The sequence below is a fragment of the Alligator mississippiensis genome, chromosome 9, assembly GCF_030867095.1.
Source record: "Alligator mississippiensis isolate rAllMis1 chromosome 9, rAllMis1, whole genome shotgun sequence".
Classification (NCBI taxonomy): domain Eukaryota; kingdom Metazoa; phylum Chordata; order Crocodylia; family Alligatoridae; genus Alligator; species Alligator mississippiensis.
This window is the reverse complement of record NC_081832.1, coordinates 16,804,177-16,831,816: the sequence shown is the minus strand read 5'-3', so window position 1 is coordinate 16,831,816 and position 27,640 is coordinate 16,804,177. Positions and strand designations below refer to the sequence as shown.

The window sequence follows — 27,640 nt, the reverse complement described above, 5'->3', positions numbered from 1 at the left end:
CTATTTTTATTGTAATTGTGCGCTTCGTGTTCTCACTGCATAGCACAGAGGGGGACTGCGACTGAAATCTTCCATTGCAGAATAAAATAATGGTAACACTCGACCTAAAAAGCACTATTTTATTCATTTACCTGATTACACAGAGCAACAGTCTGAAATCCATCCTTTATACAGCAATGAAAATACTGCCAAAGTTCTAGCTCATGCCCAGCCTATTGAAGACAGTTATATTAGTTAACAAGTGAAGCTTTGCAGCTCTGTAGTGTTTAGTACCAAGATTACCAAACTAGAGAAAGGTGCAAGATGCATTAAACAGAAATTGGTTTATTTAAATCAGGATATATACAGAATGTACAGATGTAATGTAAACTGTAGCTGTAATATCTTCATTTGTAGTCCTAAACTTTTGCTGAGTCAGTGTGGAATTATCACTTCTTCTTGGATAGGGTCAGGGTTTGGGTTCTGTTTATCACTACTTGGACTACATTCAGGAATTAGAAAATGTTCTTGTGAGGCTGGCATAGTATTTGCATAGACATCACAGCCTTGACAAAGAGCAGCTTCTGCTATCCCATCAGAGCTGTAAGCAGAGATCTGTGCATTTCACAGTGCTTCAGTACTTTCTCTCTTATTTTAAAATAATTTCTCAACCTTACATTTGAGGTTCCCTGCAGCCATGAGCCAGGTGTCATCATAAATACAGTCTGTAAGAAGAGCTCCAAAAGGTGAGAGCGCTGTGGCTGCATAATTACAGTATTGGACACTGTATCACCATGCTGCAGAACGTCAGAATCTGGTTTTGTTTCTATGCACTGCTGGGTCCTGTTTGGGCTGAAAGCCAGAGACCAAAAGTGAATTAAGAGTCCATGGCTCCTCTGCTGTCACGTGAAGCCCAACAGCTAGTGCTTAGGGAGCAAAGAGTTTAGACTGGGTAGTTGGACTTCCTCAAGAGCAAAACAGCACTGGGGCTCAAGGAATTAAAATGCTGAAGCTAGTAACGTTCTCCCCCCTTCCTAACTACATACTGCAGGAAGAAATTTGAGCCAAGCTACCTGAACAGCTTTGGAAAAGAGGCCCAGGAGGCAGAATTAGGTCAGCAAACGAACACTCCCACACACTGCCACCATTACTCAGAAGCATTCACTGAGGACTTGTGTCAGTGTTTCCAGCTGAGCCATGCAGAAGAGTATTTCAGGACAGCAAAGTAAAATGCTATCACTGTGCTCTACAGCATGTGGCCATTAACTGTGGCTTCATTAATATAGGACCATCACTGTGCATCACTTAATCATGCTGCCCAGTGCCCACCTCATATTTCAGCAAGGTATTTTTATATAAAAGACTATTCTCTATGATAGAAGGAGATTGGGGGGGAAAAAGGAGCAGTGAGAGAGTAAGCAAATGATCAAGAAGCTGCCACTCTACTTTCCTGCCCCCCATCCGAATTCATGTTACAGGCTTCAGTCCATGTTCATCTCTTAATCCTAATCTTTTCACTCCTAATAGAATTTTTCTAGCTCTACCCATCATAGTGGTCTTTCTCCAAATTCCCCTGCACTATCTAACTATGCAAGTACTGCAAATTACTCCACCTGAGCCTGCACCCCTGATCTCTTACAGCCAGTCAAGAACATTAAAGGAACATCAGTGCTACAGTTAGACTCAGGAAACGCCACAGTTCAGGAGGCCTAGGCAACCTTAATGCAGTCCCTTATTTATCAGTTTACAAATATCAGTCATATTTTTTCCTATAGGCAAAATTCAGCTTGAGGCAGATGCCAAACATTTTAGAATTTCAAATGATTGATGGCTAAAACTTTCTGAAACCAAACAAGGCCTAGATGTGTCGGGCAACCTTCCTTATAGGCTACCAGCTATGCATATTCCATTCTAAAGGCTTCACGGCATGAGTTTGCTTGCAACTACACATAAAGTAGAGGTCTTCATTGGAGCTGTCTGCAACAATAGGTCTATGGCTTAACTTTACCAGGCCTAGCTAGCTTACTGCCTGGTAAAATAGAGTGGGATAACATTTTCCATTCCAACAGAAAATCCATGGCAACAAATAAATTGTGTTGCCCCATTCACATACTTCAGTTAGGTCTCTCTGAAGTTCCTTGATCCTCTTAGTTCTTGCTTAACACCTCTGCAAAATTGGCTACTTTGCTGCTCTCCCCACTTTCTTAAGTTTCCTTTTAACATAAATACACGAGAGCCATTACAGAACTTCAAGGCAATCTTCTGCTAACTCTGTACATTGACTATTCACTCTATTTTCTGTCCCCTAGTTAGTTTTCAGGCCTTCAACTCCATTCTTGACCCTCTGCAGCATAAGGATAATCTTTGTGACTGATACTTAGACAGCAAGTTTTGCAGATGAAGCAGTAAATTTTTTTTAAAAGAAAGACTGACTAATACAAGGTGAGGGTGGAAAAAGCAACTCTTTATCGTGTCAACTACAAGAACAAATAAAATTACAGAACCCAGTGAACTTAGTAAAAATGGTGAATTGTCAGTACTTGTCACCTCCTGAAATGCTACAACTGAACCAAGTGTGTTTCTCTCCTCACCATTAAAGAGGAGAGTCTTCCATTCTATTGCATATCCCCCATGTTGCATTTTTACAACGTGCTCCCAGCTGCTAGGGTTGCAAGAAGAGAGCTCACATGGGCAACTGTTACACAAGTGCAGTTCATTTCTGGGGAAAAAAAAATCATTTTGCAAAGTTTTTAAATGCACCAAGAAAAAGTAATGCAACAGGACTGGGCCTTAATGCAAGTCAGAGTCACTGTATGTAGAACACACGCTTCGGCTGGACATGGTGATACACAAGGTTGCTGGTTTTTTTCCAGAGACAAGTGTTGCTCAGAGCAGAGAAGAGTGCGTCTTTCATATTTCAGTCTTCTACGAAAAACAAATTGTAAACATATTAGAAGCAGAAACACAATCCAAGTCAGTCAGTCACAGATTAAGTGACCTGTGATAGCAAGTAAATGATGTAAAGGTGCTCTCAGAACGGGAACCCTTTACGGGTCCGATGCTCACTTTTTACTATTGATCAGGAAGGTTGGAAGCTTCTACTGAAGGTGTATTGGGAGGGAGCACCGGCACTGCCACTGACTCTATGCTTCTACAAGGATTACTGTGGTCCATAAGTCGTGGTCCAAGAAGCCCAAATAAATGCTCCTCCCTAGACCCCATTCACCATTATAGAGATTTTAATTAGAAGTTTGATAAGGGACCATGGTGAACCATAAAAATGTCTGAGGATGGACAGTATCCATGGCTCCAAAAAGCTTGGAAACCATGGTGTTAAACAATTCCACAATAACACTGGTGGGGAGGCTTCAGGGCTGATCACATCAAATCCCACTGGAACTGGTTTCAACATCTGCTTGCCCCTATGTAATTGGGCAGAAGTCACTTATTCATTTCTCAGTGATAAACTCAGACTCTGGAAGACAGTAGACAGCATTTGTTCAAGTGGGTCCAAGAAAATTCTCTCCAGGCCAGATTGGTTGACCTTTAATCCCCTCCTGAAAAACCTCACACTTGAGCCAGAAACCACTCCACTAGGTAGCCTGGTCTCATTTTACACAAGGTTAGAGTCTATGTACCCCTCCCCACCTACCTGCATCTCACTGAAGGAACGTGGCAGTGCCACTCTTATGCGTCGACTCAGTAGCTTGGTGTGCTTGGAGCACTGCAACTGCTTCCTCAATCTCACAAAACAAAACAGAAGGTGGAGACTTTAGTCAGTCTGATAGCAGCAGCTCTCCGCACAAGTAACACGATATCCGAGGCTCCTAACTGGACCCCAGTATAGATGCTCTTTCAAGAAATGAATTAGTTATCAGAGTTACTATATTATAACAGTGGGTCTGGATTAGATTAATTTTATTCAAAATCTCCACTGTCTTCTGATCCAGAAAGTCTTTCAGATACTGGACAATTCTGCAATATGCCAAAGCATATAACTTGGGGTGGAGGGTGTTCCCTCCACTAACTTGTGTGGGATGTGGGCTTTCTGTACGATAACAACTGCTATCAGGATATTTGTCCCAGAAGCTTCTGATGATTTACTTTACAAGGAACAGCTCAGCCTCTTCTTCATATAGCCCTGCACAGCTGGCCACATTCATTGTGGGGCCTTTTGCCTTCTTCAGAAGCACTACTTAGGTACCAAGAGTCCAGACTCCTTTATAGCTGAGCCAGTAGTCTGATTCCACCTGGCAAAGGCAAGCTGCCAGTTTTTAAAAGGGAGATGGCACAAGCAAATAATATTATTTTTAATAATATTCTGTCACTACTGGAAGCAGGAATAAAATTGATCAGTTCTCAGTGGGTCTGAGCAGCCAAGCATGAGGAAAAGCAAATTCTGCACAGACAGCATTTTTATGTCTGGATATTTAGAAGAGAGGTCATTTCTCAGAGGTTACACTTGTCAGGTAGCAGTGGATCCTTCATCAGCCTGAGAGATTTAGCAAATGCACATTCACTATTGTCCAGGCTCCTTTAAGAACTCCCTCTTACAGGAGGTATTGTACAGGACAGGTGAAAGCTCAGAGCATAGACCCAGACCTATGGCTTCTGACATGCACAAAAAGAAACTGCTCACAGCAGGATCTACTGCCTCAAAGTATGTTGCTCAGTGACAGCTAATGAAGTCACCAGGATTGTGTGTTATTGCCAAGTGATTTGGGGGATGAAGACTGGGGAGATGCTGCTTTTGACTGGTTAGCACAAATAGGTCCCTACAGAATCTCCAGGAACCCAAATCTCTGTGAACAAGAACCTCATAAACCAGCACCAATTCTGTAATCCCCAAACAGAGATCACAGTGATGAAAGAATAGTCATTTTCTGGCAAGAAAGTTGCCTCCATCAGGACGAATCAGCCCATCTTGTGCCCATCTCCTACAGTTGGATCCCTTCTGCTTTCTGTGCTTTGCTAAAAAGCCAGCAGCCAATTTTCCACAAGCAGGCTCTGTTCAGGTGACCTCCAACTGTCTGAGAACAAAATGAACCAACAGCCATTCATGCTCCGTTTGTCAGACTAAAATGAGCTGGAATAGCTGGGGATGTCAGTTAGGATTGATGGGCAGGGAAAGCCAGGCCAGCACCTACCCACACTCTTCTTTAGTTAGTCAGTCAGGGAATTAAGGATTTCAAATATTAAAGAGGCTTTGCACACACCATGTCTCAGTCTCTCTTCGGCCAGGCTAGTCAGACAGGCTAGTCTGCATCTTCTTCCTCTGAACACACCTGTGCCCTCCTTACTCTGGGACATCCCATTTCTGCAAGCCACGTGCTGGATCTGGGTCCCAACTTTTCCCAATCCCTCATTTATCTGCCTGTCAACTTTGCCAGCTCCTGGAAACACCAGTCCTATGTGCCAAGTCCGACTCCATGCACCTTTTCCCTGCAAAAAGGACTACAAACCAATGATCTCTTTTACAAGAAGTAAGCTAAACTATTACCCCCCCTTCTCTGCTTTTGTTCACATAGAATCTTTCTTCACTAGAGGGCTTTTTTTTCTTTAACTTTAGTTAGCTAGTTTCTAAATGATTAGCAAATTTATCCATTTGTGAACACTGGCCTGGGACTGTCCTCACTGTTTTGTTAGGTACTCTGAGCTAAATGGAGGGAGAGTATCCTAGGGCAAAGACACTCAGAAAGGACAAGTCATTGCTGACCTTGCACTGTCTCAATTCCAGCCTGTTTCTGTAACACAGAATCATAGAAAATTAGGGTTGGAAGGGACCTCAGGAGGGCATTGAGTCCAACCCCCTGCTCAAAGCAGCACCATCCCCAACTATATCATCCCAGCCAAGGCTTTGTCAGGCTGGGCCTTAAAAACCTCCAAGGATGGAGATTCCACCACCTCTCTGGTAACCTGTTCCAGCTCTTCACCATCCTCCAAGGGAGAAAGTTTTTCCTGATATCTAATCTAAACCTCCCCTGCTGCGACTTGAGACCATTACCTCTTGTTCTATCATCTTCCACCACTGAAAACAATCTAGCTCTATCCTCTTTGAAAACACCCTTCAGTCTTCTGTTCTACAGACTAAATAAGCCTAGTTCCCTCAGTCTCTCCTCATAAGTCATGTTCCTCAGTCCCATAACCATTTTCATTGCCTTCCACTGAACTCTCTCCTACTTTTCTGTAGTGGGGGCCCAAAACTGGACACAGTACTCCAGATGTGGCCTCACCAGTGCTGAATAGAGGGGAATAATCACTTCCCTCAATCTGCCCCAGCTCCTACCAATGCAGCCCAGTATGCTGTTAGCCTTCTTGGCAACAAGGGCACAACATCCTCTCAAAGTATTTTTTTTCCTTGAAAAACACCTCTGCTCTCAACTTCAAAATAGCTGCTCCACCCTCTCCTTTCTCCATTCGTATGGGGAGGCAGGGGAAGAGGCCGCACAATTACTTGTGCCATGTATTTAATCTTGGGTCATTTCTGCTTCCTCTCTCCCCACTCTCCTCTTAGAACAGTGTTGCTTGCTTCTGCCTACAGCAGGCATTTACCACGCTGGCCCATCCTCCTGCCCTGTAACTTCTCTGCGCGCACATTCACATGTAGACTGCCGACACATCATACCTTGGAGCGGAGGGATTCTGGCGATTCCAGCAGCAGCAGCAGCTCAGAATTATCAATCTCTAGCAGCATCCCTGTGATCTTCCCAGCAAGCGAGGCGTGCATTGCATGAATGAGGGGGTAGAGGCGTTCACCTGCTCACATTAACATCAATGGCAACTTTATATATTAAGGAAAACTCCCAAGTGATATCAAATCATTTAGATTTGTCAACAGCCTCTCCCCCACTACATTCCTCCCCCCCCCCCCCAGCTGGGACTTCCAGCCCTGACCTCTCAGTATAGGGGCGGCCTGGGTGAAAGATCTCTTTTTCCCCCACCTCCCATTCTGTGATACAAAACTGACATTTTCCTATTCATTAAATAAAAGGTGAGAGAATGTGGGATGGAAACAATGGCTTAAACTAGGCAGGAGCTGTGTGGGCTACACCCCTGCTGCTCTTCCATCCCAACTTGCAACACCTGCTGCTATTTCAAGGCTGGAGTCCCTACACAGAGAGCTGTACCAAAGCACCTCAGTCCTGAGCAGAGCATGTGCCTACTAACAGTTTTTCCATTCCTGGGTCACTCTTGACCAGGGACTGCAAATCAGTCTCTCTCTCTCTCTCCCCCCACACAGGAGACTGAAGCTGCTGGCTGAAATCAGATAGTGGCAGCCACCTGTTGCTGCTGGGCTGTATTGAGCACTACTAGCAGCGAGGTAGGGAGGACAGTCCATTTTAGACCCATGAGGAAGGGCTCCCCCAGTGGGAAGCATGGGAAAACATATTTGTTTGTAAAGGCGCATGGGGCTCACTGGCATATCGACCTCTGTGGAGTGAGCAAGGACTGGACTCTGCTTCATTATATATTGGCCTGGGCAGGGTACCCTTGGCAAGTGCACAACTCATGGAAGGCACAGCAAGGCAAGTCTCCATTGCCAAGTTCTTAGTGCTTAATAGATATTCAGAACTAACATCTCTGCCCAGCGCATGCTCCTGTAGCACGTACCAGCTGCTCAATCAGCGGGAAGTCCTAGGTGCTACATGAAACCCAAGCCCATTAGCAAAGTCCTGTGCCTGTGAGACAGTCTGGGTGAGGTCAAGTTGACTGACAGGGCCCAAACCTTCAAGGAAAGGGATTTTTTTTTTTTTAAATCAAAAACCCAAGAGCAGCAACAAAGCAGAGTTCTGACTTCAGCAGAAACTGAACCACTGCCCCTGCTGCAACCTGGCAACATGGAGTTCTACATGGCATTCAATGCTCACTGGATTTCTTTTCAATTGAGCCTCTATCCATGACCCATGGCACAATTCCCACTGGTGACAGGTTCTCATGCATGAGAGACAGCCACTGCCTAGTTTTGGCACCACCTAATGGAAGCTATTCCACAAAAGGACTGGGGTGGGAAGAGCAGCACTAGGCTGCGTTGTGCCGAGATATTAGAGCTTGCTCTGCGCACATTGGCTAGAGAAGCAGAAGCAGTATAACTGCAGTAGCATGGCAGTGTTCCCCAGATAATTAGCTATACTGTACAGATAAACCCTTAGATTTTCCTTGGCACATGCAAGCCTAAATATCCTGCAGGCCTCTCATGCACAAACACAATGTGCAGCTGCAGCCAGTTACAGCTGGAATTGCTTCAGCAAGTTAATACCTGCCTCCTGGAGGAATAAACATGCAAGGCTACATTGGCACCTACCTATCATTTGCTTCTGCTCCTGAGGAGGGGCTGCAGCCAACATAGATGCAGTCAGTGGCTCCTGCCCCTGGACATGAACGGCAGGTTCTCCACCCTACACAACACACAAGGAACAGGACTGGTCAGAAGAGGTGGGGAACAGGACTTAGACTGAGCAGGGTGCGCCAGATAGGTTTTAGAAATGAAGATTCTGGAAAGAAGGACACATCCCAGTGTCTGGCCTCATCAATTACAGCACCCTTTTAACTGGGGAAATCTCAGTCCTTAAACTTCCTGCCAAGAAGTCAAACCAGGGCTGAATTCAGGCAAGTTGGGAAACTAGGTATATCATAGACCTGCCACCTACAGTGCTCTTTGACCTTTCCCAATCCCTACCCCTTCTCCTAGAGATGCAGGGGGGTAGGGGCTAAGAGGTCCTCTTCTACCCTACCAGGGGCAGAGACCCCGTTGAGAGGATGGCAGAAGGAAGTGCCCATTATTTACCCCAACAGCCAAAGTGTATCATCTCAGTGGGAGGATAGAGGACTGAATTCAGCCCTTTGTGCTATATACCTCTCTGCTGCAAAGGTGCAGGCAACACCCTCAAGCACCCCTGAGCAGTGGGTTTTGGTATTAACACTCCACTGTATAAGGCAATTCATGCATCCCAGAGCTACTGTTTCAGGCTCTTTGAAGACTCTGACCTTGCTACAATGGTTATATTTGGTTCATGCTTTCCAGATTTTTTTGAAAGCTTAAAACACAGGTCCTTATTGTCTCCCTGCTGTGATCACTAGATGATAGTTCAGTCTGACAACTAGCTTCACTCAGGACTACCTAGGCACAGGGTTCTTGAAGGCAGGTTGCTTGACCAGGCCACAACAGAATCAGGTTTGACATAGCAGCAAGTACCTGAAGAATCACCCTTCTGGTACCAGAGGAAAAGCCTCTCTCTCCATTCTCAGAAACAGAGTTATCCAATTCCTGATTTGCTACCAGCATTAAGAACCAACTCTGGTAAGTGACAGATTTCTAACAGTTTTTCACCAGGCAGGTGATAAGGCAGGAAGTAACAGTTCTGGGGGAATCTGCAAGCTTCAGGAGTGAGACTGAATCCTCTCTCCTCCTCCTGACAAAAGACCTCTGCATCAGGGCTGGCTGAGGGTTTCAGATCATGAGGTCTGCACCCGAGGCCTGGCCTCCACCAAGTGCATAGGACTTAGCAGGCAGTGCTCCACACTGATCCAAGTAGCCTGGCTGAGGGAGGCAGGATGCAGCACTGCACATCTAGGCACTTGGAGTCTCACCAGTGTCACAGTTACAGCAGACTGCAGTGCTCTGTGGCCTGTATCTCAGATCTTCCTCCTTTAACAGCCCCAAGCATACACTGTGAGAGAATCAGTCCACCCTTCCTGCATCTTCAGGAATTCCAGCAGCTTCACATGTCTCACTAAGTTCAAATGGAAACAACACAAGACCTGCCAGATCCTCCAGGAGCTCAGGAAACCAAGGCTGTTTTTGGAATGCCATCGTTCAGCCTTCTATTCAATGTTTCTCTCCCTAGGACTATAGCAAATTGCTGAGTCCTGAGAGCACCACATCTGGGGTAAGAGCATGCGAACACATTACCTGCTGTACTGGCATAGGCGTCACACTTCCCACTGGCTGGATGTTCCGCACCGCGGAGGAGTACTTGTACTGTGAAGTGCTCCGGGGCAGGGAAGCTGTAGGGAGTGCTCGAGCGCTGACTGTCTGGGTCCCTATGTTAACTGAAACAGAGACAAAAGCATCTACAAGGAAGAGTCATCTCACCATCTGCTTGCACACACCAAAAAGCTTGGTGGTAGCACGTTCAGCAGGACAGCAAGAATATTCCCCTCACAGGTTCAAAGCAATCTGCATCTTAGAGAAGAGAACGTGAAGACAGAGGACTCATTCGATAATTCAAGGAGGTCAAACTCACCTCATATCACAGGCTGGGTGCAGCCCGCAGGGCTCCTTGCAGGCCAGATCCAGCCTGGGGCATCCGGTGCCTCCAATCTGGGGCACACAGCAGCAGCAGCAGCTCTGACTCTGGCCAGGGGCACATGGCAGCTCAGGCACGGGGCTCACAGTGGTGTCACTGACTCCAGCCCAGGGCACATGGTGGCTCTGCCTCTGGCCCAGGGGCTCAAAGCAGTACCAGCTCTGACATGAGGCAGTGGCAGAGCCAACAATGGAGGAGAAATGGGAAGCATGAGTCAAGCAACTGTTTACCACAGTGGTGGTGATGGGCCAACTGGCTGCAGAGCAACTGGGGCTGTATCCTGCCACTAATCACCATGCCCACTGGGACCCAGAGGTTGTGGGTTCTGCCGCAGGCCACTCCACCTGGCCATGCCCCCAGCTTCTGCCACCAGGAGCCTGGCAGACCAGAGACAGCAGCTCTGAGGGCTGGGTGCAGCCTGCTCTAATCAATGGGTCACAAACAGATCCACCTACTCTCCTCCTAGAGGAGAAGTCAGTCAAGTCCAGCAACTGAAAGGAAGCACCAGAGCCCAGTATAAAGGGACTCGCCTAGACCCCGCTGAGTGCACCGATTAGGGTGGCTTGCTGTAAGAGCAACTAGGGACTGAGAGTAAAGAGAAGTGTTCTACGGGAGCGTAACGCTGCCCTCCTCTCACTGCTGGGCTGACTGCAGAAAGGAGGTGACAGCTGAGGAAAAAGTAAAAGGGATGAGAACAAGAAACACCGAGGGGCCTCAAACATGCCCTCCACACACTGCATGTTACTGCGCTGCACCAATTTCACATGGGCTCACAGAATTCCCCCTGGGTGACATGGGAGCAGCTTCTCAATGCCTCCTGCTCCACCTCTCATTGAAGAGACACCCCCTTCTCCTCAAGCAACCATTCAGCTGGCTCACAAGAATGGACCCCACAGAATCAAAGCATCTCCAACACCAAATGCCCTTCACTTCCTGCCTCTTAAAGAACAGGAGATGCGAGTGCCAAATAGAGAAGATGGGCCAAGCACCACAAGTGCCAAGGGAGGGAATCCAAATTCGAGCAATTTATACTTTTTTCTGGGCACAGCAGCAGCAGCTGGTTCATTACACACACACAAGGTGACCTCATACATATACCCTATTACCAAGGCGCAACATCCTCCTGACCCACATTACCCACCTCCTACAACCTGGCCTCCTAAGCTTGAGTGCGAAGGAGTCTAACTTAGTGCCACCCATGTACTGAGGACTGAAGAGAAGAGAGGAGACCAGCAAGAAAAGTAGCCAAGAGTCCTGCTTACAAATCACCTCTGGATCCAGCTGTAGGCTGCTCCAGTTTCCTCCACTGTGTCACTTATGCTGACAAAGAATGACAAGGTAAACTAACTGAACTGACAAGTGACCAAACTTCTCTCCCAGCAAGCTGGGTGAGTATCTTTTGACCTGAATACTTATGGTGAAAGGTCAGCTCATGTCAAAGCCCTGCTTCCAGGTCCTGCACAAGTCAGAGCAGAAGGGCAGCAGGTGAGTAGGGAAAGGATGAACAAGATGCAGTCAAGCAGGCAACACACAGTTTCGAGTCAACCCTAGGAGCAGTCGAGCAATCAGATACAAAGGTAAAATATTCACATAAGCAAGGACTCCATGTGACCATTTTAATGTCTATATGGTGCACACAGCATCCAGCAGGACTAAGCAGTATCAAGATCCTGTTGTGCTAGGCACTGTCCCATAGATATCCATCTTCCCCAAGAACTATAAATCAATTATCTGCTTAGACTGCTCAAGTCTGTTTGGGATGGAAAGCATCATTTAGGATAGAGGGCACTTTACTACTGCAATGCAAACTCTTTAAAGCTGATCTCCACCAACCATCCAACAGGAGAGAGAGAGAGGGAAAGACTTTCAAGATCTTCAGCACCACAAATAGACTGGTTTTCACAGAAGCAGAGGGACCACAAGTAGCAAATGCCCTCATCACCATGCCCTCACTATAGCAACCCCCACATCCGTGCCTCCTCAGCTTACCCACTCTCTGGGTCTGTGGTGGCACTCGGGGAACTTGGGTCGAGGCCTGCCTCATGGTGCTGATGTTGGACAACAGGCGCCTGGGTGGAGCTGTGGTCCTCAGGATCGGGGTAGCTGATGGGAAGGCTGCAGGGAATGACCACTTTGTATTAGAAAACACTTCCTGAAAGTACAGGTGCAGAAGAAAATGATCAAGAACAGTCATTGTTGAAAGAGGGAGGCCTTTGCTTTGCCACAGAGTAAGTGCCAAGAGCTTCCCCCTCATTACCTACAGGTGCCCCACAAACCCAGAAGTGCCACACAGCTATCCGAGCCAAGCTTGAATTGATTGAACTTTCAATCCTTAAACCTATGCCAGCACCAGAGAACCAGAGCGAAAACACAGAACAACAAGCAGCCACCAAAGTGCGCTCCTGCTCCCCCACTCACAAGTTGTCCACAGGGAGAGACAGATAGACTCACTCACGGGGAGGCCTGGAGGGCTGTGCACTCCAGCGAGCAGCAGGACGGACTGAGGCAACTGGGCTGGGACTGTAGAAAGTAGCTCTGGTTTGCGGCTATGAGAAGAGAACATGTTATCCAGAGTGATTTGCAAGCCAGAGTTACTGCATCAGCACCCACAGCAGTGGCAGACCACAAAATGGGAGAGTAGGCCCAAGTCTTTGAAATGTTGGCAGTGTAAGTGTTCCAGGGATCTCTACAAACTGATCCATGCACCCCAGCACACTTGGCATTCATACTGCACCTAAAACACAGACCCATTTCTGCTCCTTCCCCTTCACTCCTGTTCCCTGTATCCTTTTCAGCTTCCCTACACATCTCCTCCCACTCATTCTGTATCTTCTACAACACCCCAGCACATGACTTCAGTCCTTCTCCTAGTCCAACCAGCAGATCCCTTCTCCACATTCAGAACCCTGCGCTGTACCAATTCTTGGAGGTCTTCCAACCGTAACCCATCTCCCACCCATGAGAAAGTTACTTGGGTTCAGGAGCTGTGCATACCAGCTAAGATTTAAAATCAAGGCATGCCTATTTAGGCACTTAAGGCATCTTTACATGTGCTCTGGGGTGGGGGTTGGAGGGCACTTTAATTAGAGCAGCTCTCAGGAGCTGCTCTAAGTTAAAATGCCGGCAGCGTCTTGTGTATTCATCATCCCACACTTCAAAATGGCAGTGGGGGTGCATTAACGAAAGCTCGTTTGATGAGATTTAAAGTGCCCCCGCCACCATTTTGAAGCATGAGTATGCTGAATACACATGATGCCAAAGCTGCTGGAGTGTGCTAACTTAGCAATCAGATTAATCGAGTCTGTTCTGATGCATTCTAATTAGAACACATCGGAGTAGGTGTCGGGCTCGTGTACAGGTGCCCCTAAATATGTAGCCTAATTTTCAAAAGTACTGACAATGCACCTGCTCCCAGGATTTCTGAAAGTCATACCACCTATTTAGCCATCTGCCTGTGGACTTCAGAGCCAGCTTTAAGTAGCCAGGTTTGAAGGTCTTGTTCATAGTCTGCACTGTCACATGGGCACTACCAAGAGGCTAGTTTCTGTCTTAGTGTGCATATGTCGCAATATACTAGAGGGCCCAGAGGATATTCAATGAATAATCGAGATTAACAGAGTAGACAAGAGCCAGATGCAGCACAGCACAGAGGTCTCACATCTTTGTCACATGATCAGGACAGATTATAGTGGTACCCCGTTGTCAGATTTGGGTTTTGTGGTGGTGAAAGGACAAGTGCTCAGACTGCAGCATCACTAGGAATGGCTCCATTAACTCTGACATTTCCAGACTTAAGATTTTTTTGGCTGTTACCACCAGAATCCAAAAATAAGCTGTTTTTTTCCACTTGTTGTTAGTCTAGGAGTTTGCATGCACACACCCCTGCCATGCGAAAGGCTTGGGGCTGCTCTGGCACTCCAACTCAGGTTTCCTGGCAGTCTGCTGAAAAGCTGCAGAAGGAGGGGTTAGTGGAACTCACCTGTGGGATGGGAGGCAGGAAGTATCCTGTAGGTGGCTGGAAGGAGCCAAGGAGAGGGCCAGGCAGGGTCCGCATGGTAGACAACCTCTGCATATATTGGTTGGTGAGAATTGCTTTCCTTTCTTCCTTCCTTTGAGCAAGGGCAACATACAAAGGCTTGGTGCTGACAATCCGCCCATTCATTTCTGTCACGGCCTTGGTAGCCTCTTCTGGGGAGGAAAAACATACAAAGCCAAACCCTTTGCTGTGTCCACCTTCTGTCATCACCTATAATTAGATTAGAACAACACAACTGAGTCCACTGAATGCCATGTATCCCACATGCATATCACACAGGGCCATCACAGGTGGGGATGCAAACAGGTGGAGGACTGGCAGGATGGGCAGAAGCCAGCCATCAAGAAAAATTGATGCTCTGACCTGGGTGCCTAGGGACTATATGCAGAATTGGTATTTCTTTCAGATCAGGCAGCAAGTAGGAGCCCTGGATTTTAATGCTATGCAACTGTAAATGACAATACCTGAGGGTGACTTTCCACCCCACCTTAATACTGAATTTTAGGGTTACCAGGAACAGGCACATCAAACAACTTGGCTGTAGTGCAACATGCTTCTCCATATGATATATATGGTGGGGTGGTGAGTGGGATGCACAGGAGCTGGGTTCATGACCCAATTACCCTGCACTAGCAACCACTGCAAAAGCAATTATAGAAGCGGGGAGAATCAGCACTGATCTGTTTAGATACTATACATACTAGCACAATGGTTTTCAACTTCTTTTCATTTGCAGACTCCTAAAAAATTTTGAACAGAGGTGCAGAATTACAAGCATGGGCATTCACATACTTTTGACTGATCATAGTAATCTTTCACAGACCCCTTAGACATAGTCTGCAAAACCCTAGGGGTCTGTGGGCTACAGGTTGAAAACCACTGTCCAAGTGGTATCAAGGATGCTAATCAAATGTCTGGGATTTACTACATCCAGTTCCAGTTCAATGCCAACTAAAGCAGTACTAAATCTAAGAATCATCAACAGCTTGCCTCATGAACAGGGATCTACTTAAAATCACAATGAGAAAAAGGGGTTTTCATGGCCTGTTCACAGCGCACGGAGTTGACTGTACGGGCATTTGTGGCAGCTCCACCCCCTGGCACTGATTGGCGGAGAGGTGGAAGGGGAGGAGGGGCAAGGGGGCAACTGCCATCCCATCTGCTGCCCTTTGTGCCGTCCTGCCAGCCGGCGCCTTCCCCTCCCGGCAGCATTTTATTTTTATCAAGTTTTTTTGTTGATTTCACAGATAATTCCAGATTTTGTGTTTTTTCCAAAATCTGTGAAACTGAACTAAGTAGGTCCCTACTCATGATTTATAAAGGCTCACAACAAATGCCATGCCCTGCCTGAAAGCCGAGATTTGCAGCTGTCTAGTGAAACAGCCCCCACCAGCAACTGACAGGTTACAAGGTAACTAAATGTAAAGTGATGCTATTCCTATGAGCACAATGCTTCCCCCAGGCATGCACAACCTTCAGGGCAAACACAAGAACGACAGAACACAGCAAGCCCCCGGTTAATACTTCATACTATCTGAACTGCAAGGTGCCAGACTTTCACCTAGATTTAAGAGCTCTAGTATCTCTGAAGCTAACTCTGGCTACACGTCTTCACTTGTAGTGAAGACATGTCAGATCTGAACTGAAGGGGATGTAAAATGCAGACATGAGAATGATGCCACTGAGGTGCAATACTCTGATTTGTAAGGGCTTGGATAATCCAGCAAGATTACAAACACTTCCAAAACCTGTACATCTTTTTAAAGGCTTGGTGCTGACATGAAAGAAATGCGATTCTTGGTATTTGGTTCAGAATACAAAATACAAACAGGCCGAGCCATTTATTTCAGCTGTGCTGAATACACAAAACTAACTCTCTAGGGAGGAGAAACTTTTAAAAGAACCCAGGTGATAGCCTACATCCCTCACCTTGGCACTAGTAATGGTACCATATGGAGAGAACTCCTTCCTTAGCCGCTCATCATCGATACCATCGTCCAGGTTCTTCACATACAAGTTTACCCCCTAAAAACAAATAGGGCAACAGGTCAGTTTCCTCCTAAAGACAACAGGCTTCAAAATATTCAGGATGGCTTCACAGAGCCCACAATATACATTACACTGTTAGGAACTCATCGTACTGTGCCATACAGATTTCTTCCACCTGTAGAAAAGCTTGGAGTGCTTTTACCTATTAACTGTTAACGCAAAATTCACCTTTTTTCTGGCTATGGAAAGAATTCTGGAGACACAGCAAAGTCCCTGATGCCCAGTGGTTTAAGATGGGGCTAGCTGTGCATCTTCCTCACCTGAAGGTAAGACACACCCTGGAGGTGTTTGTAACACAAGCAGTCACTGGGAGCCCATCCTTTCTCTGATGGTTAGAGGTCTTTAACTGCCAGCCTTTGGTTTATTTGTGGTCAGTTTATATCCATTTGTTCTAATCCCAATATCATCCTTCAAGCTTCCCTGGTGTTTATAGACAGCATTTCTGTCCACTGCGAGGCTCTGTTTTGCAAAGAACCTCGTTTTACAATAGGACTTAATAAGCTTGTGAAGGGAATTATGGCGTAGCTGGTTTCAATAGCAATGGACCAGACTCATTCCCTTTCACTCCAACATCATATGCTTCTCTAAACTGGGATAGCCTCTGGAAGGATCCAGCTCCAGAGACTCAGATGCAATAGGATACACCAAACAGCTGCACTAAATGAAGCCAACCCCTGCGTGGGTATGAAAACTTGAGGTTGACTGGTAAACTCCCAAAACACATGACCGAAAAAAGAATACAGGAGACTGCAAAGAACAGCAAGGGGATTTGAAAAGGCATTTTCTAGCTCTCACAATAGCAGGAGATTTTCTGATCACAGAGGAGCAAAAACTCTTTATAGAACCTTAAAAGAAGGAAAGAAACTGCCTACAGAAACAATATGTGGTTGATCGGAGATGTGACTGATTTGTGTTACCCTGGGTATGAAGGTCCAACCTGTATAGCAAGGAGGGAGACTTTCTTGGTTGAGTTTTAAAGAGCACTGGTTGAGTTTTAAAGAGCACTGAGCAGTGGCCCACTGAAGCCTCTAAGCATTTAAGTAAGAGCCCAGAGGGAACAATTAGGCCGGTGGTTGGCCCTTTTGGAAAAAAAAAAAAAAAAAAAAAAAAAAAAAAATGATAAAAATGATCCCATTCCAAGTACCAGATGCCTGAAGGTTTCCCCCAGAGGCTGGGAGATCCAGCAGGGCCAAACCCCATGCAGGTACTCTTCTGGACATCCATGTCAGAGAGCAAACAAGTAGCTAGCCTTGCAGCATGAGGCACAAAATGCTGCTGCTTACACCATTACCTGGTACCTGCTTGCTCTTTCCTGTTTGATCTGTTCAAATTTACGCTTCAGTTCACTCTGACGCTCCAGCCTCTTCTGAGCTCGGCCAACATACACCATCCGGCCATTGATTTCCTTCCCATTCATGTCTGCCACAGCCTGCCAGAAAAAGGAGCCAAATCTAAGTACAAAGAGAAACAACAGCACCCACGCTTGTCACACACTTCCCAACAGCTACAAGGCTCCTCAAGGAACAGAAGTAGAAGCAGCTTTGCTTCTGAACATAGGTTACAGCATGGATCTCTCTTCTATTTTGCCCAGGGAAACCTTGATCCCCCAGACATATTGCTTTTCTGGGATTCAGTATTACCAAGAAGTTACAGAACTTGTGTGTTATGGACTCATTCTTCCTGGAATATTAGCAGTTTTTCATGTTTCAACAGTTGATGCATGTCAGGCTCTTTATGCTGATGAGCATGTACCATCAGGCATCCCTGGTCCAATTAAATCTATAAAGCAGGGACCCACTTGCCTTCTGGGCTTCCTCGTGCTTCTCAAAATTGACAAACCCAAAGCCTTTCGAGTGGCCAGAATCATCCATCATAACTTTGACACTTAGTGTCTTCCCTGCAATAGAAAAGTGTTAGGTATGAGAACAGCTTGGGGCACAACGATAGTGTCCATGGAATCTCAGCTCACAACCTTAGCAAATCACCGATGTCTACACCATCTCTTTGGCTAATGATCAGATGTCATTAGAAGAGAGCAAAGTAAGTGCAATGGCAGCAGCATATAAGATTCAGATACTTAGGCAATTCCTACACCTCTCCTACAGTTCTTGTTTGATGCAAAAAGGGAGACATAGGTGCATGTTTCAGGGGAGCTCTACCATCTACCCTACCATTAAGGCCAACAGGAGCATGACAATGGCAGCAGCAGCTGGGTACAGGCACCCAGCCAGTGCTGTGAAAAGGCATGAGGGCAGTAGAGGAATGACAGAGCTGCAAGAATCAAGAAGGCACTCTCCAATAGCTAGCGCAGGAGACTCAGGTTCTATTCCTGACGGCAGATACAGCTTAACTCTGGGCAAGTTGCAAGTTCTTGCACCCCGTTTCTGTATCTATAAAACTGAGCTAAATATCCTTACGTATAGTCACATGGGGATCCCAGTTACAGAAATGCTGCCTTGCAGAGGCACAGTTGCAAGGTTTTCTATAGATGTTAAATGTTTTAGTGTTTATCAAGAACCAACAACAAGCTGAGTGCTTGAAATAAAAAACAAAACAACAACAAACCTCATGGTCATTGCAAGAGCTTAGGGACATGATCCACTGCAAGACTCAGTAGAAAGTGTAACGTTTGCTTTCATATCCAGGTTGGATATTCACATTTTTGTAACTGGCTTCTATGTCTTTGCACAATTCTAAGGCATTTTTCTTCCCTATTTGCTCAACAGGCTTTTTTTTTAACTGGCAAGCATGCCATCAGTTATTCTCCACCTTCCAGGTAAGGGATGGATGACAGATAGTTATTGAATGCCTAATTTTCAAGGTTGCAAGCTATACCATTACAATCATGTGAAATGTCTGGCTAGGTCTGCAGCTGACTTGGTAATTTGAGTCCTCTGGACTTCCATTAGTACTTAAGAGGCAAGAATTCTTGTGGGTGATATCTTTTATTGGACCAACTCATAGATAAGTGTTCAGGTATCACAGTAGTCTTCCTCAAGCCTCAGTACACTTCCTCTTTAATGCTAAAGCTAAGAGTTTATATAAATAAGAAGAGGCCCAACTATTCACCCAAGTTCTCTCCTTTGCACATAATCCTTAGTCTCACTGCTTCAAATTCATTATTCTGTAGAACAGGGGTCAGCAACCCCCGACACACGTGCCAGAGCATGGCATATGAGGCCATTTTGCTGGGCACACCACAACTGGCCCAGACTCTGGGCAGCTGCTGCTGGCCACAGAGTCCAGGGTGCTTACAGCAGGCAGCTGGGAGACATCTCTGATCCCACCTCCTCCTCCTCCTCCCCCATTTAGTGGAGACAGGGACCCGCTGCACCAGCAGCCCTCACTAGCAGTGCATGCAAGGGGGGCTGGGGGCAGTGTGGGGGGAGTGGCCCAGGGTCAGGCCAGGCTGCAGACTCCCCCAGCTGCAGAGACCATGGGGCTGGCTACTTCCACACCTGCTGCCCTCAGGGTCAGGGGCCATGCTGCGAAGCCACCAGCATCCCCACCCAGGCCAAAAGGAAGCAGCACGGATGGCCAGGAGTCCCATGGGAAGTGTCAGGCGCTGCCGAGCCAGGCAGAACAAGCCCCGCCACGAGTGACCACTGAAGCGCTCACCCGATGCAACACCACTGTCACTGTGGAGCAACATGCATCCCAGCTGCCCCATGGGAGGGAGCCATGGGCTACCAGGGGCTGCCAGCTCCCCCTGCAGACCATGTCCCATGATAAGCACCTGCTCCCCCCCCCCACACACAGAACCTGGGCTGCATACTGCTGAGCTCCCCACTGCCCGCGGGGATCCACTGGCCATGCCCCCTCCCCCCACACTGCTCGCCCAGGTGTTGCATCGCCACCACACTGCTGCCACCTCACTGACTCATCTGCACCCTTTTTATCCCAGCTTCCTACCCTGGGGCTCTCTCAACACCCTCAGAGTGAAACCAGAAGCTCCAGGAAAGCAGGATGCAGCCAGGAGGGAGGGGGCAGATAGCAGCCACTCACCACCCTGCCCAGTCCATTGCAGGTGCCTAGTGGGGGTTGGCCTCCTGCCTGGGCGTGCTGTGCCTCTGGGAGCTTCAGAGGCAGCGTGTACCCACAGACCTGCTCCCCATGAGTAGCGGGTACTGAGAGGCACTGACGCCACAGTGGCATCACCCTGCCAAGCTAGGAACCCCCAGGGAAGACTCCTCCAGCCGTCCCAGATGCCCCAGCAGCTGCCAAGCTGCCGCTATGGGCGCCACAATTCCCCTCCCAGACCTTTTAAATCAACGGTATGGCAGGGAGCAAGTGTGTGTGCATCTCTCTCCCCTTCCTTAGGGGCTGCTTGTAGCAGGTAACCATGAGGCTGTAAACGCATCTTGGGGAGCACAAGGGAAGAAGTCGGGGCTGTGTTGCCACAAGGATTAGGCCCCTCACAGCTTCCCCACCATCCACCCCTGGCATGCCAACATCTTGTAAGCCCAGGATGCAGAGTTTTTTGGCACTCAGCCCAAAAACATTGCCAACCCTTACACTAGAAAGATTTTGTGTTTCAGACTTTACTCACCAAACCTGGAGAATATTTCCCGCAGCTTGTCATCATCCATGTCATCCCCAAAGTTTTTGATATAGACATTGGTGAATTCCATTGCTCTAGCCCCAAATTCAGCCTCACGCTCTTTGCGGGACTTAAAGTGACCAACAAAGCTGCAGAGAAGAAACAGAGGAACATGAAACCCTCTTGTAATGGTGACATATCTGCACTGGACAAGAAAGAGAGACAGGTATGTCCCCTGGGAGTGAGGCTAGCAGAGTTCCTCCTAAAGGTAGCTTGATTGCCAATAGGTCCAGTCTGTGCAGCAGCTCAGGAACTTGAATAGACCCTCCTTGCATGTGTCCATCTCCTCGCAGAAACTGGATATTGTTCCTGACCACTCGCATAGTGGCAGCGCCCAGCGCTCCCTGCGCAACAGAGCTGACAGTCCAAGGGCCCAAACACTGCTGGGGAATCTCATTCTCAAATCGATCCTAGACAAATTACATCATTTGTTCTCTTCCCCAACTCAAACTTTGGGCCCACTTGCCTTAACGCCACTGCTGCAGAGCTGCAGTGGTGTTACTGCAGATTAATACCAGAGTCTGAGGGAGAGAAAGCTAACTAGGTGCCAGAAGGCGATGGTGTGTCCTAGGAGGAGAGGACCAGCTCAGGACTGGAGAAGTCTAAACCCTACCCCCTCCTTCGCCTCTACCCCAATTATCTTCAGAATTTCAGAAAGTCAGGTCCAGTGAGGAACCATGGAGAGATACATAATAGGACACACAGCTAATGCCTGGATCAGGCTCCCTTTGTGTTGCAACCTTGCAAGGATCATCCGTATAACTGTAATCCCCCAACAGTGACACTTACATCAGCATCAACTATTTAAATGATACTCATTTTGGAGGGTATAACATATGTAGGAGCTGCTGAAGGAAAGAATGAAAGAAAAGAAAAGAGGGGTAGGGCAGAGGGAATAAGAGGATGGGAAACAAGTAAAGGGAAGAAATAGCCTGAACAGGAAGCAGTCTCCCATTAAAATGCTGACTGTGCACTGAAGGAGTCAGGCTAAGCAGGCATTTAGCTAGCACATAAAGGCCAGGCAGAGAAGGCTACCAAAGCATCACCCAAGGAAGCCCTTTCCCCACTTACACCTTGCGGTCATTGAGCAGCATCCCATTCATGGTTTCAATGGCCCGATTTGCTGCCTCGTGAGTCTCAAAGTGAACAAAGCCGTAACCACGGGATCCATTTTCATCGCAAACCACCTACCAGCCAAGCACAAAAAGCAGAGTCAGATGCTCAAGAGCCCTACATGATAAGCAAGGATCCTCCCATCTCTTAGCCTAGGCAGAATTCCCCCCAAAGCCCACCCCGACTTCACCCTTAGGGAACATCGACCCCGTTGGTATCTTGTTTTACCCAAGCAATAGTATCTAAACTTGCAGGCTCATGACATGCTATGGGGGGGGGGGGACGCGGGCAGAGTCTGGGTCGCAGGCTCAGCTTCTGGCCGGGATTGAGTTCCATTAATTCAGCAGGTAACAACAAAAAGGAAATATGACTAAGCATGGTACAAAACAGAATTCAGACTTCAACCTGTTAACTATTCCTGGCAACTAGTCCCAGGCAAGTCCTATGATAAATCCCGTTCTTGCACAGAGTAAAAAAGTTCCTACCTTGCAAGAAAGGATATTCCCAAAGGCTGAGAACGTGTCGTATAAGGCTTTGTTGTCAATGGAGTCATCCAGATTCTTGATAAAGACATTCCCAACCCCCGATTTCCTGAGACCTGGGTCTCGCTGGGACCACATGATTCGAATCGGGCGACCTTTGATGACTTCAAAATTCATGGTGTCCAAGGCTCGCTCAGCTGGCAGGAAACATGCACATTTGATTACAAAACAGGCAGAGGGAACTGCAACACAACCTTGGCCCCTTCTCCTTAAAAGAACACCAGCTGTCTGAGCGATCAGATGGTTACAAGAAGTGGAGAGGTTTTATTTCCAAGCCTCACCATTGAGAGACAGAAATATATGAAATAAAGACCGGAGAGGCAGCCCAAGCTACTTTGCAAACCAGATCCCAAGACAGCAGAGGCTGTGGAGGAGATTAAGTCCTCCTGTAACACCTTATGGAGAAACCGTCAGGCAAAGGGCTCGGTTCATGTAACTGCCTACAGCTATTCCTTGGTCCGCGGTGGAAAACGAAGCGTGAGAGACTGCCCATTGGCCAAGGCATACTGAATGAGAATGACCGATTCCTCAATGAGCCCACCCAGGGCGTGTGGGCAACAGATCACAGCTCTGCCCCAGCTCTGGACCATGTTGTCTCTGCTGCAAGATCCTGGCCCCGAAGCAGCTCCTTGTCCTGTCAGCACTGCTGGGACCGGTCTCCATGGAAACCCTGGCCCTATGCTGTCACAGTTTCACTACTCCTGGGGTCTCCATGGAAAATGGAGTCTGCCATGAGCCCAATCCGGTCCATGGGGCAGACCTTGCTCGCCCCCGAGAGCAAATGGGATACAGATACAGCATGGAATACATGTACCGCATGTGCCAGAGCTTTGAGGAAGATTGCTGTTGTACACAGGTGAGAAAGTCAGTTAGCAAATTAAAAGCATAGGAGCTAATGATGTACCCTGCTTTACACAGGGACAGAGATGTGATTAGATGCTCAATCCTACCAGTGGTTACTAAAGAAGAACCCTAAGCAAGACTATAGTAGATACAAAGAAAACTCCAGTTTTAAGCCAGTACTACTTCTTAAATGCTCCTAGAATTTATACACCCCATTTAAGCAGATCCCCAAACCACCGCCAGCTATACACAAAAAAAAGTTCCAGGGAGGTTAACTTTTATCAAACTTACCATCTGCAGGCTGCTGAAAATTTATGTAGGCATAGCCCAGTGATCGGCGTGTGGCAACATCCCGACAAACTCTGATGGACATTATCGGCCCAGCAGGCGAGAACTTCTCATATAACATGGCTTCTGTCACATCTGGGTGTAGATCTCCCACATAAAGAGAGGCTAATGGATATCCAGGGCCACTAGCATTCATGGTCAACCACAAAGCTTAACTTTAAAGTGAAGCAAGACCCAGTTACACACTGCAGCACAGAAAATACCTTTTGTGCTAAGATAATACAGCATGAATCATATGAAGCAACCAAGAAAAATGTGATCCCAAACCTTCCTGTTGCCCATGAAGTTGTATGGTGCAGCAAACAGAAATCATAAATTCTTACTAGCGGCATTTGGATTATTCATACCTCTGGTATATCACAAGCCTCATATGCACACCTTTGGTATACCAGAAGCTGAAACGAATCAAAATCATTTGAACAGCAAAGTCTGAATTGTTTATTGAACACTGACATCTTACATAAACCCCTACTCCATGGAAATTATGCAGACAATAGGACACTCAGATGAGGTATGACTCACTATTTTCAATTTACATGCACCAGTTAAGAGAACCAACTGGAGTTTCATTCCCTGGTAAACAAACAGCCCTATCCTGCTGAAGGATTTTAATCCCTCAAACAATTCACCGTACCCTTGCTTTTCAGAGAGAGAGGCAAATCCAAGGACAATGGAGGGTATTTTGCTGCAAGAGAAAACCCCCACAAGGAAATCACCACTCTCAAGATGACATCACAACCTCCAATATCCTTAATATCAATCTGTTGCAGATTAACAAAATTCAAGGTTGTTACTGCCCCTGTTAAAATAGGTCATCAGGGATCCACTCATTTTGCCATGGGTGGAGGACACAGGATGGAGATCTGCAGTGCAGAAGTTTGAGATGAGCAACCTCGTGAGAGAAAGCTAAAGGGTTGGACAGGAATAAGGTTAAGTAGCAGGGCTCAGTCAAAATGTTAGCTGCTTCACCCACGGACACAAAGATTCTGGCAAATGTCACGCGCCCCGTGTCTCCCCACTTCTGCAAGATGGAGATGATTAAGATAACACTTCTCTACCTGAGAGGGCCCACCAATGAAGATGCTAGAAAAGCATACTACTTTCACCACATTTGAGCAATCCCATGATAAATCAGCCCTTCATATCTAAGGATTAACCTACAGACCTACCGTGTACCATTCAAACAGCAGCAGCAAAGGAAATGAGGGTCATCAGGGAGAACAAGGAAAAGGGACTTAAACAAACACTGCAGGAAAGAACTACTAGTAATTGTTACTGTGGGACCACAATGCCAGTGGAGATTATCAGCTGCAAACATCATTTCATTTCCAATATGCCACATCTACATTAACCACAAAACACCAGAACCTGAGGTTTCAGAAGTAAGCCTAGCACTAATCCTAGCAGATCCTTCTTGGTAGCAGGCCTGGCCCCTGGCATTCACTCCTGAGAAAAGTACTAGTATAGCCATTTCTAGAATGAACTGCAAAAGGCAGCACTTCCAAACCAGTTAAATCCTAGTTTCTTATCTGGCTGCTAAGACTCAGGAAACAGGAGGAAAGATGTTTGGTCCCCCTTGTTAACATGACTTCTATATCTTCTCATAGCATCAAGGAGCCCCAGTCACTGGCCAGGACCTCACTGTGGCAGGTGCTGTACAAATAAAAAACAAAAAGGGCCTCTGCTGCACAATCCAGGTTTTAATTTTAAAATCTCATTTTAAATCTTACAAAGCCACCAGATAATACAGTGATGGTTCCAAATCAGTGCTCAAAATAAACCAATACACAGTACAGCAGGTGGCTGATATTCTTTAAATATTTTCTAAAATACACATACCAGCTTGGAGTCAGAGCCAAATGCTGAACAGGGGGGGGGGGAGGGGGGGGGTCCAAACTACTTCCATCTCCTTGGCTGAGATCCTAACTTCTCAAGTGACTGAGATGCATCTGCCCAAGGGTCCTATACAAATACTCCCAGCCCCACAACTGAAGGATCAGGAATGAGTCACATCCTACAGCCAAAGGGTAAACTTCTGTTTTGGGAGTGAAGGAAGGGGAATAATGGAGAGGATAGAGAAATTGCATTACAGAAGCCTAATAAATGGAACTCTCATTCATAAACTTGACCAAACACTACAGAATTTAAGTTGACCAAAGGGTATTTAAAAAAAAAATCTTTAAGTTCTGCCAACAGCCATACTTAGGCCAATGTCAGAGGTTTCTTTTTGTAGAAAACTAAGAACTTAATGGAAATGCAATCACTAAAAAAAACTACATTGGGAGGTGACTAGAAAGTCAGAGAGAAGAATCAGACAAGCAAAAGTTCTGGATTCATACTAGCTCTAGTCTCCATTTATAGCCCAACCCTTGGCTGCTACAGATATCTGGACTTCTCTCAGATTTGACCTATCCATTGACACATCACAAACCTCCTATCCTTTTTCTCAAGTCAAGTCAGCCTACGAGAAACAAGTTGTAAATATAAATCTAACAGGGAAGACAAAGGGTTTTCTCCAACATTTCTCTAGTTTCTTTGATGTAGGAATCTCAATACACTCAACAGAAGCACAAATTAATCTCACGGCACTCCTTTCTAGTAGGCAAGTTCTAGCAATCTTGCCTGGCGGGGAACGGGAAAGGATTTGCCCACAGCCACAGACTGACTCACTGGCAGAGCTGGAAACACAACCAGGAAGTCCCAGTTCTCAGTGCACTGGGCCACATCCCCTCGCCCAGGAAGGAACACCTAGAATAAGTCACACTCTCCATAGAGATTATCGTCAGAAGCTGTGAGTCAGGCAGGGAAGAATTCAAAGCCTCATTAACAACTCTGGAGCGTTTCCAGTGGCATAAGGAATTGGGCAGAGCACAGCAGAAAGGAAAGGTAGTGTGTGGCAATAAAAGCCTAACCCCTCCTTCCAGGGATCTAGGATAAGTTGGTCATCTCTACAGGTCGTTCCACATCTGTCGCAGGACTGGGGCTTCCACAGCTGGCTTGCATACACTGTACTCTCAACATCTGGTTCTCCCATTAGTCACTCCAGCACTCCTGCAGAAGGTTTGCATTGCAGTTGCATGGCTTCCTGGCATGGGTAGCTAAGACTATATACAATTAGACAGCCCGCATTTTGAGGTCAGGCATTTCTACCACCTGCAGGCACGCTCAGGCTTCCTGCACTTTGATATACGGCCCCATTTCCTTCAGCACCTCCCTTTTTTCTAGGGAGGCTGCGGCAGCTTTTCACAGCTGTTGCCCATCTGCAAAGAATCTACTTCCCCCTTTCAGTCCGTGAATGCCTCCCAATCTACTTGCTTTAGTATTTTCAAGCCTTATTGACGGTTGCTTTCACAAGGTCTTAGGATCTGAGCAAGCCTCCCTAGGCCCCCTGCGATGCACACCCACCGCCAGGCTCGGCAGAGCCGCCTCGAGCCGGCGAGCTGCCCGCGTGCCCTCAAACCGCACCGGTCCCGCACCCCAAGGACGGAAACCCAAGGAACTGCCCCCGCATCTCAAACAAGAGGTGGCCGACCTGGGGCACGGTGGCACTGGCAGCCTGTTGGCGGCACCCGGCAGACTGGGGAGGGAGCGGAAAGCGGAGTGGGGAGGGAACACGGGAGAGACAACGGGAAGCAGCACCGGGGACGGGCAGGCGGAGGGGGAGGGGGCGGAGCGGCAGCGGGGAGGGCTGCCAGAAGCCCGGCCCCTGCCCGGGGCAGAGCCATCCCCGGGATCCCCCGGACACTCACGCGCAGCAGCAGCTCGTGCTCGGGCGGCCGCGGGCGCCGCTCTCAGGGTGGGGAGGCTGCGGGCCCCGCCCCGC

At 47.3% G+C, this 27,640-nt stretch overlaps 1 protein-coding gene across 6 annotated transcripts; it reads right to left on the bottom strand.

The window, feature by feature from the left end:
• Positions 1-105: 105 nt before the first annotated feature.
• Positions 106-27,640, bottom strand: PABPC1L (poly(A) binding protein cytoplasmic 1 like). 6 transcript variants are annotated; one of them, XM_014609610.3, is made up of 16 exons: positions 27,567-27,640; positions 23,761-23,972; positions 22,570-22,763; positions 22,043-22,158; positions 20,921-21,060; positions 18,174-18,268; positions 17,663-17,800; positions 16,252-16,347; positions 14,266-14,532; positions 12,742-12,832; positions 12,276-12,401; positions 9,890-10,029; positions 8,282-8,375; positions 6,605-6,735; positions 3,632-3,722; positions 106-2,904 (listed from the first exon to the last, which is right to left on the bottom strand). In XM_014609610.3, the coding sequence occupies exons 2-15, from the start codon at positions 23,951-23,953 to the stop codon at positions 3,639-3,641; spliced, it is 1,905 nt and encodes a 634-aa protein (XP_014465096.1). In that variant the 5' UTR covers positions 23,954-23,972; positions 27,567-27,640; the 3' UTR covers positions 106-2,904; positions 3,632-3,638. The 6 variants fall into 6 exon arrangements, with proteins under 6 accessions (XP_014465096.1, XP_059589170.1, XP_059589169.1 ...); XM_059733187.1 differs by lacking the exon at positions 27,567-27,640 and adding an exon at positions 27,350-27,523; XM_059733186.1 differs by lacking the exon at positions 27,567-27,640 and having other exon boundaries at positions 23,761-27,123.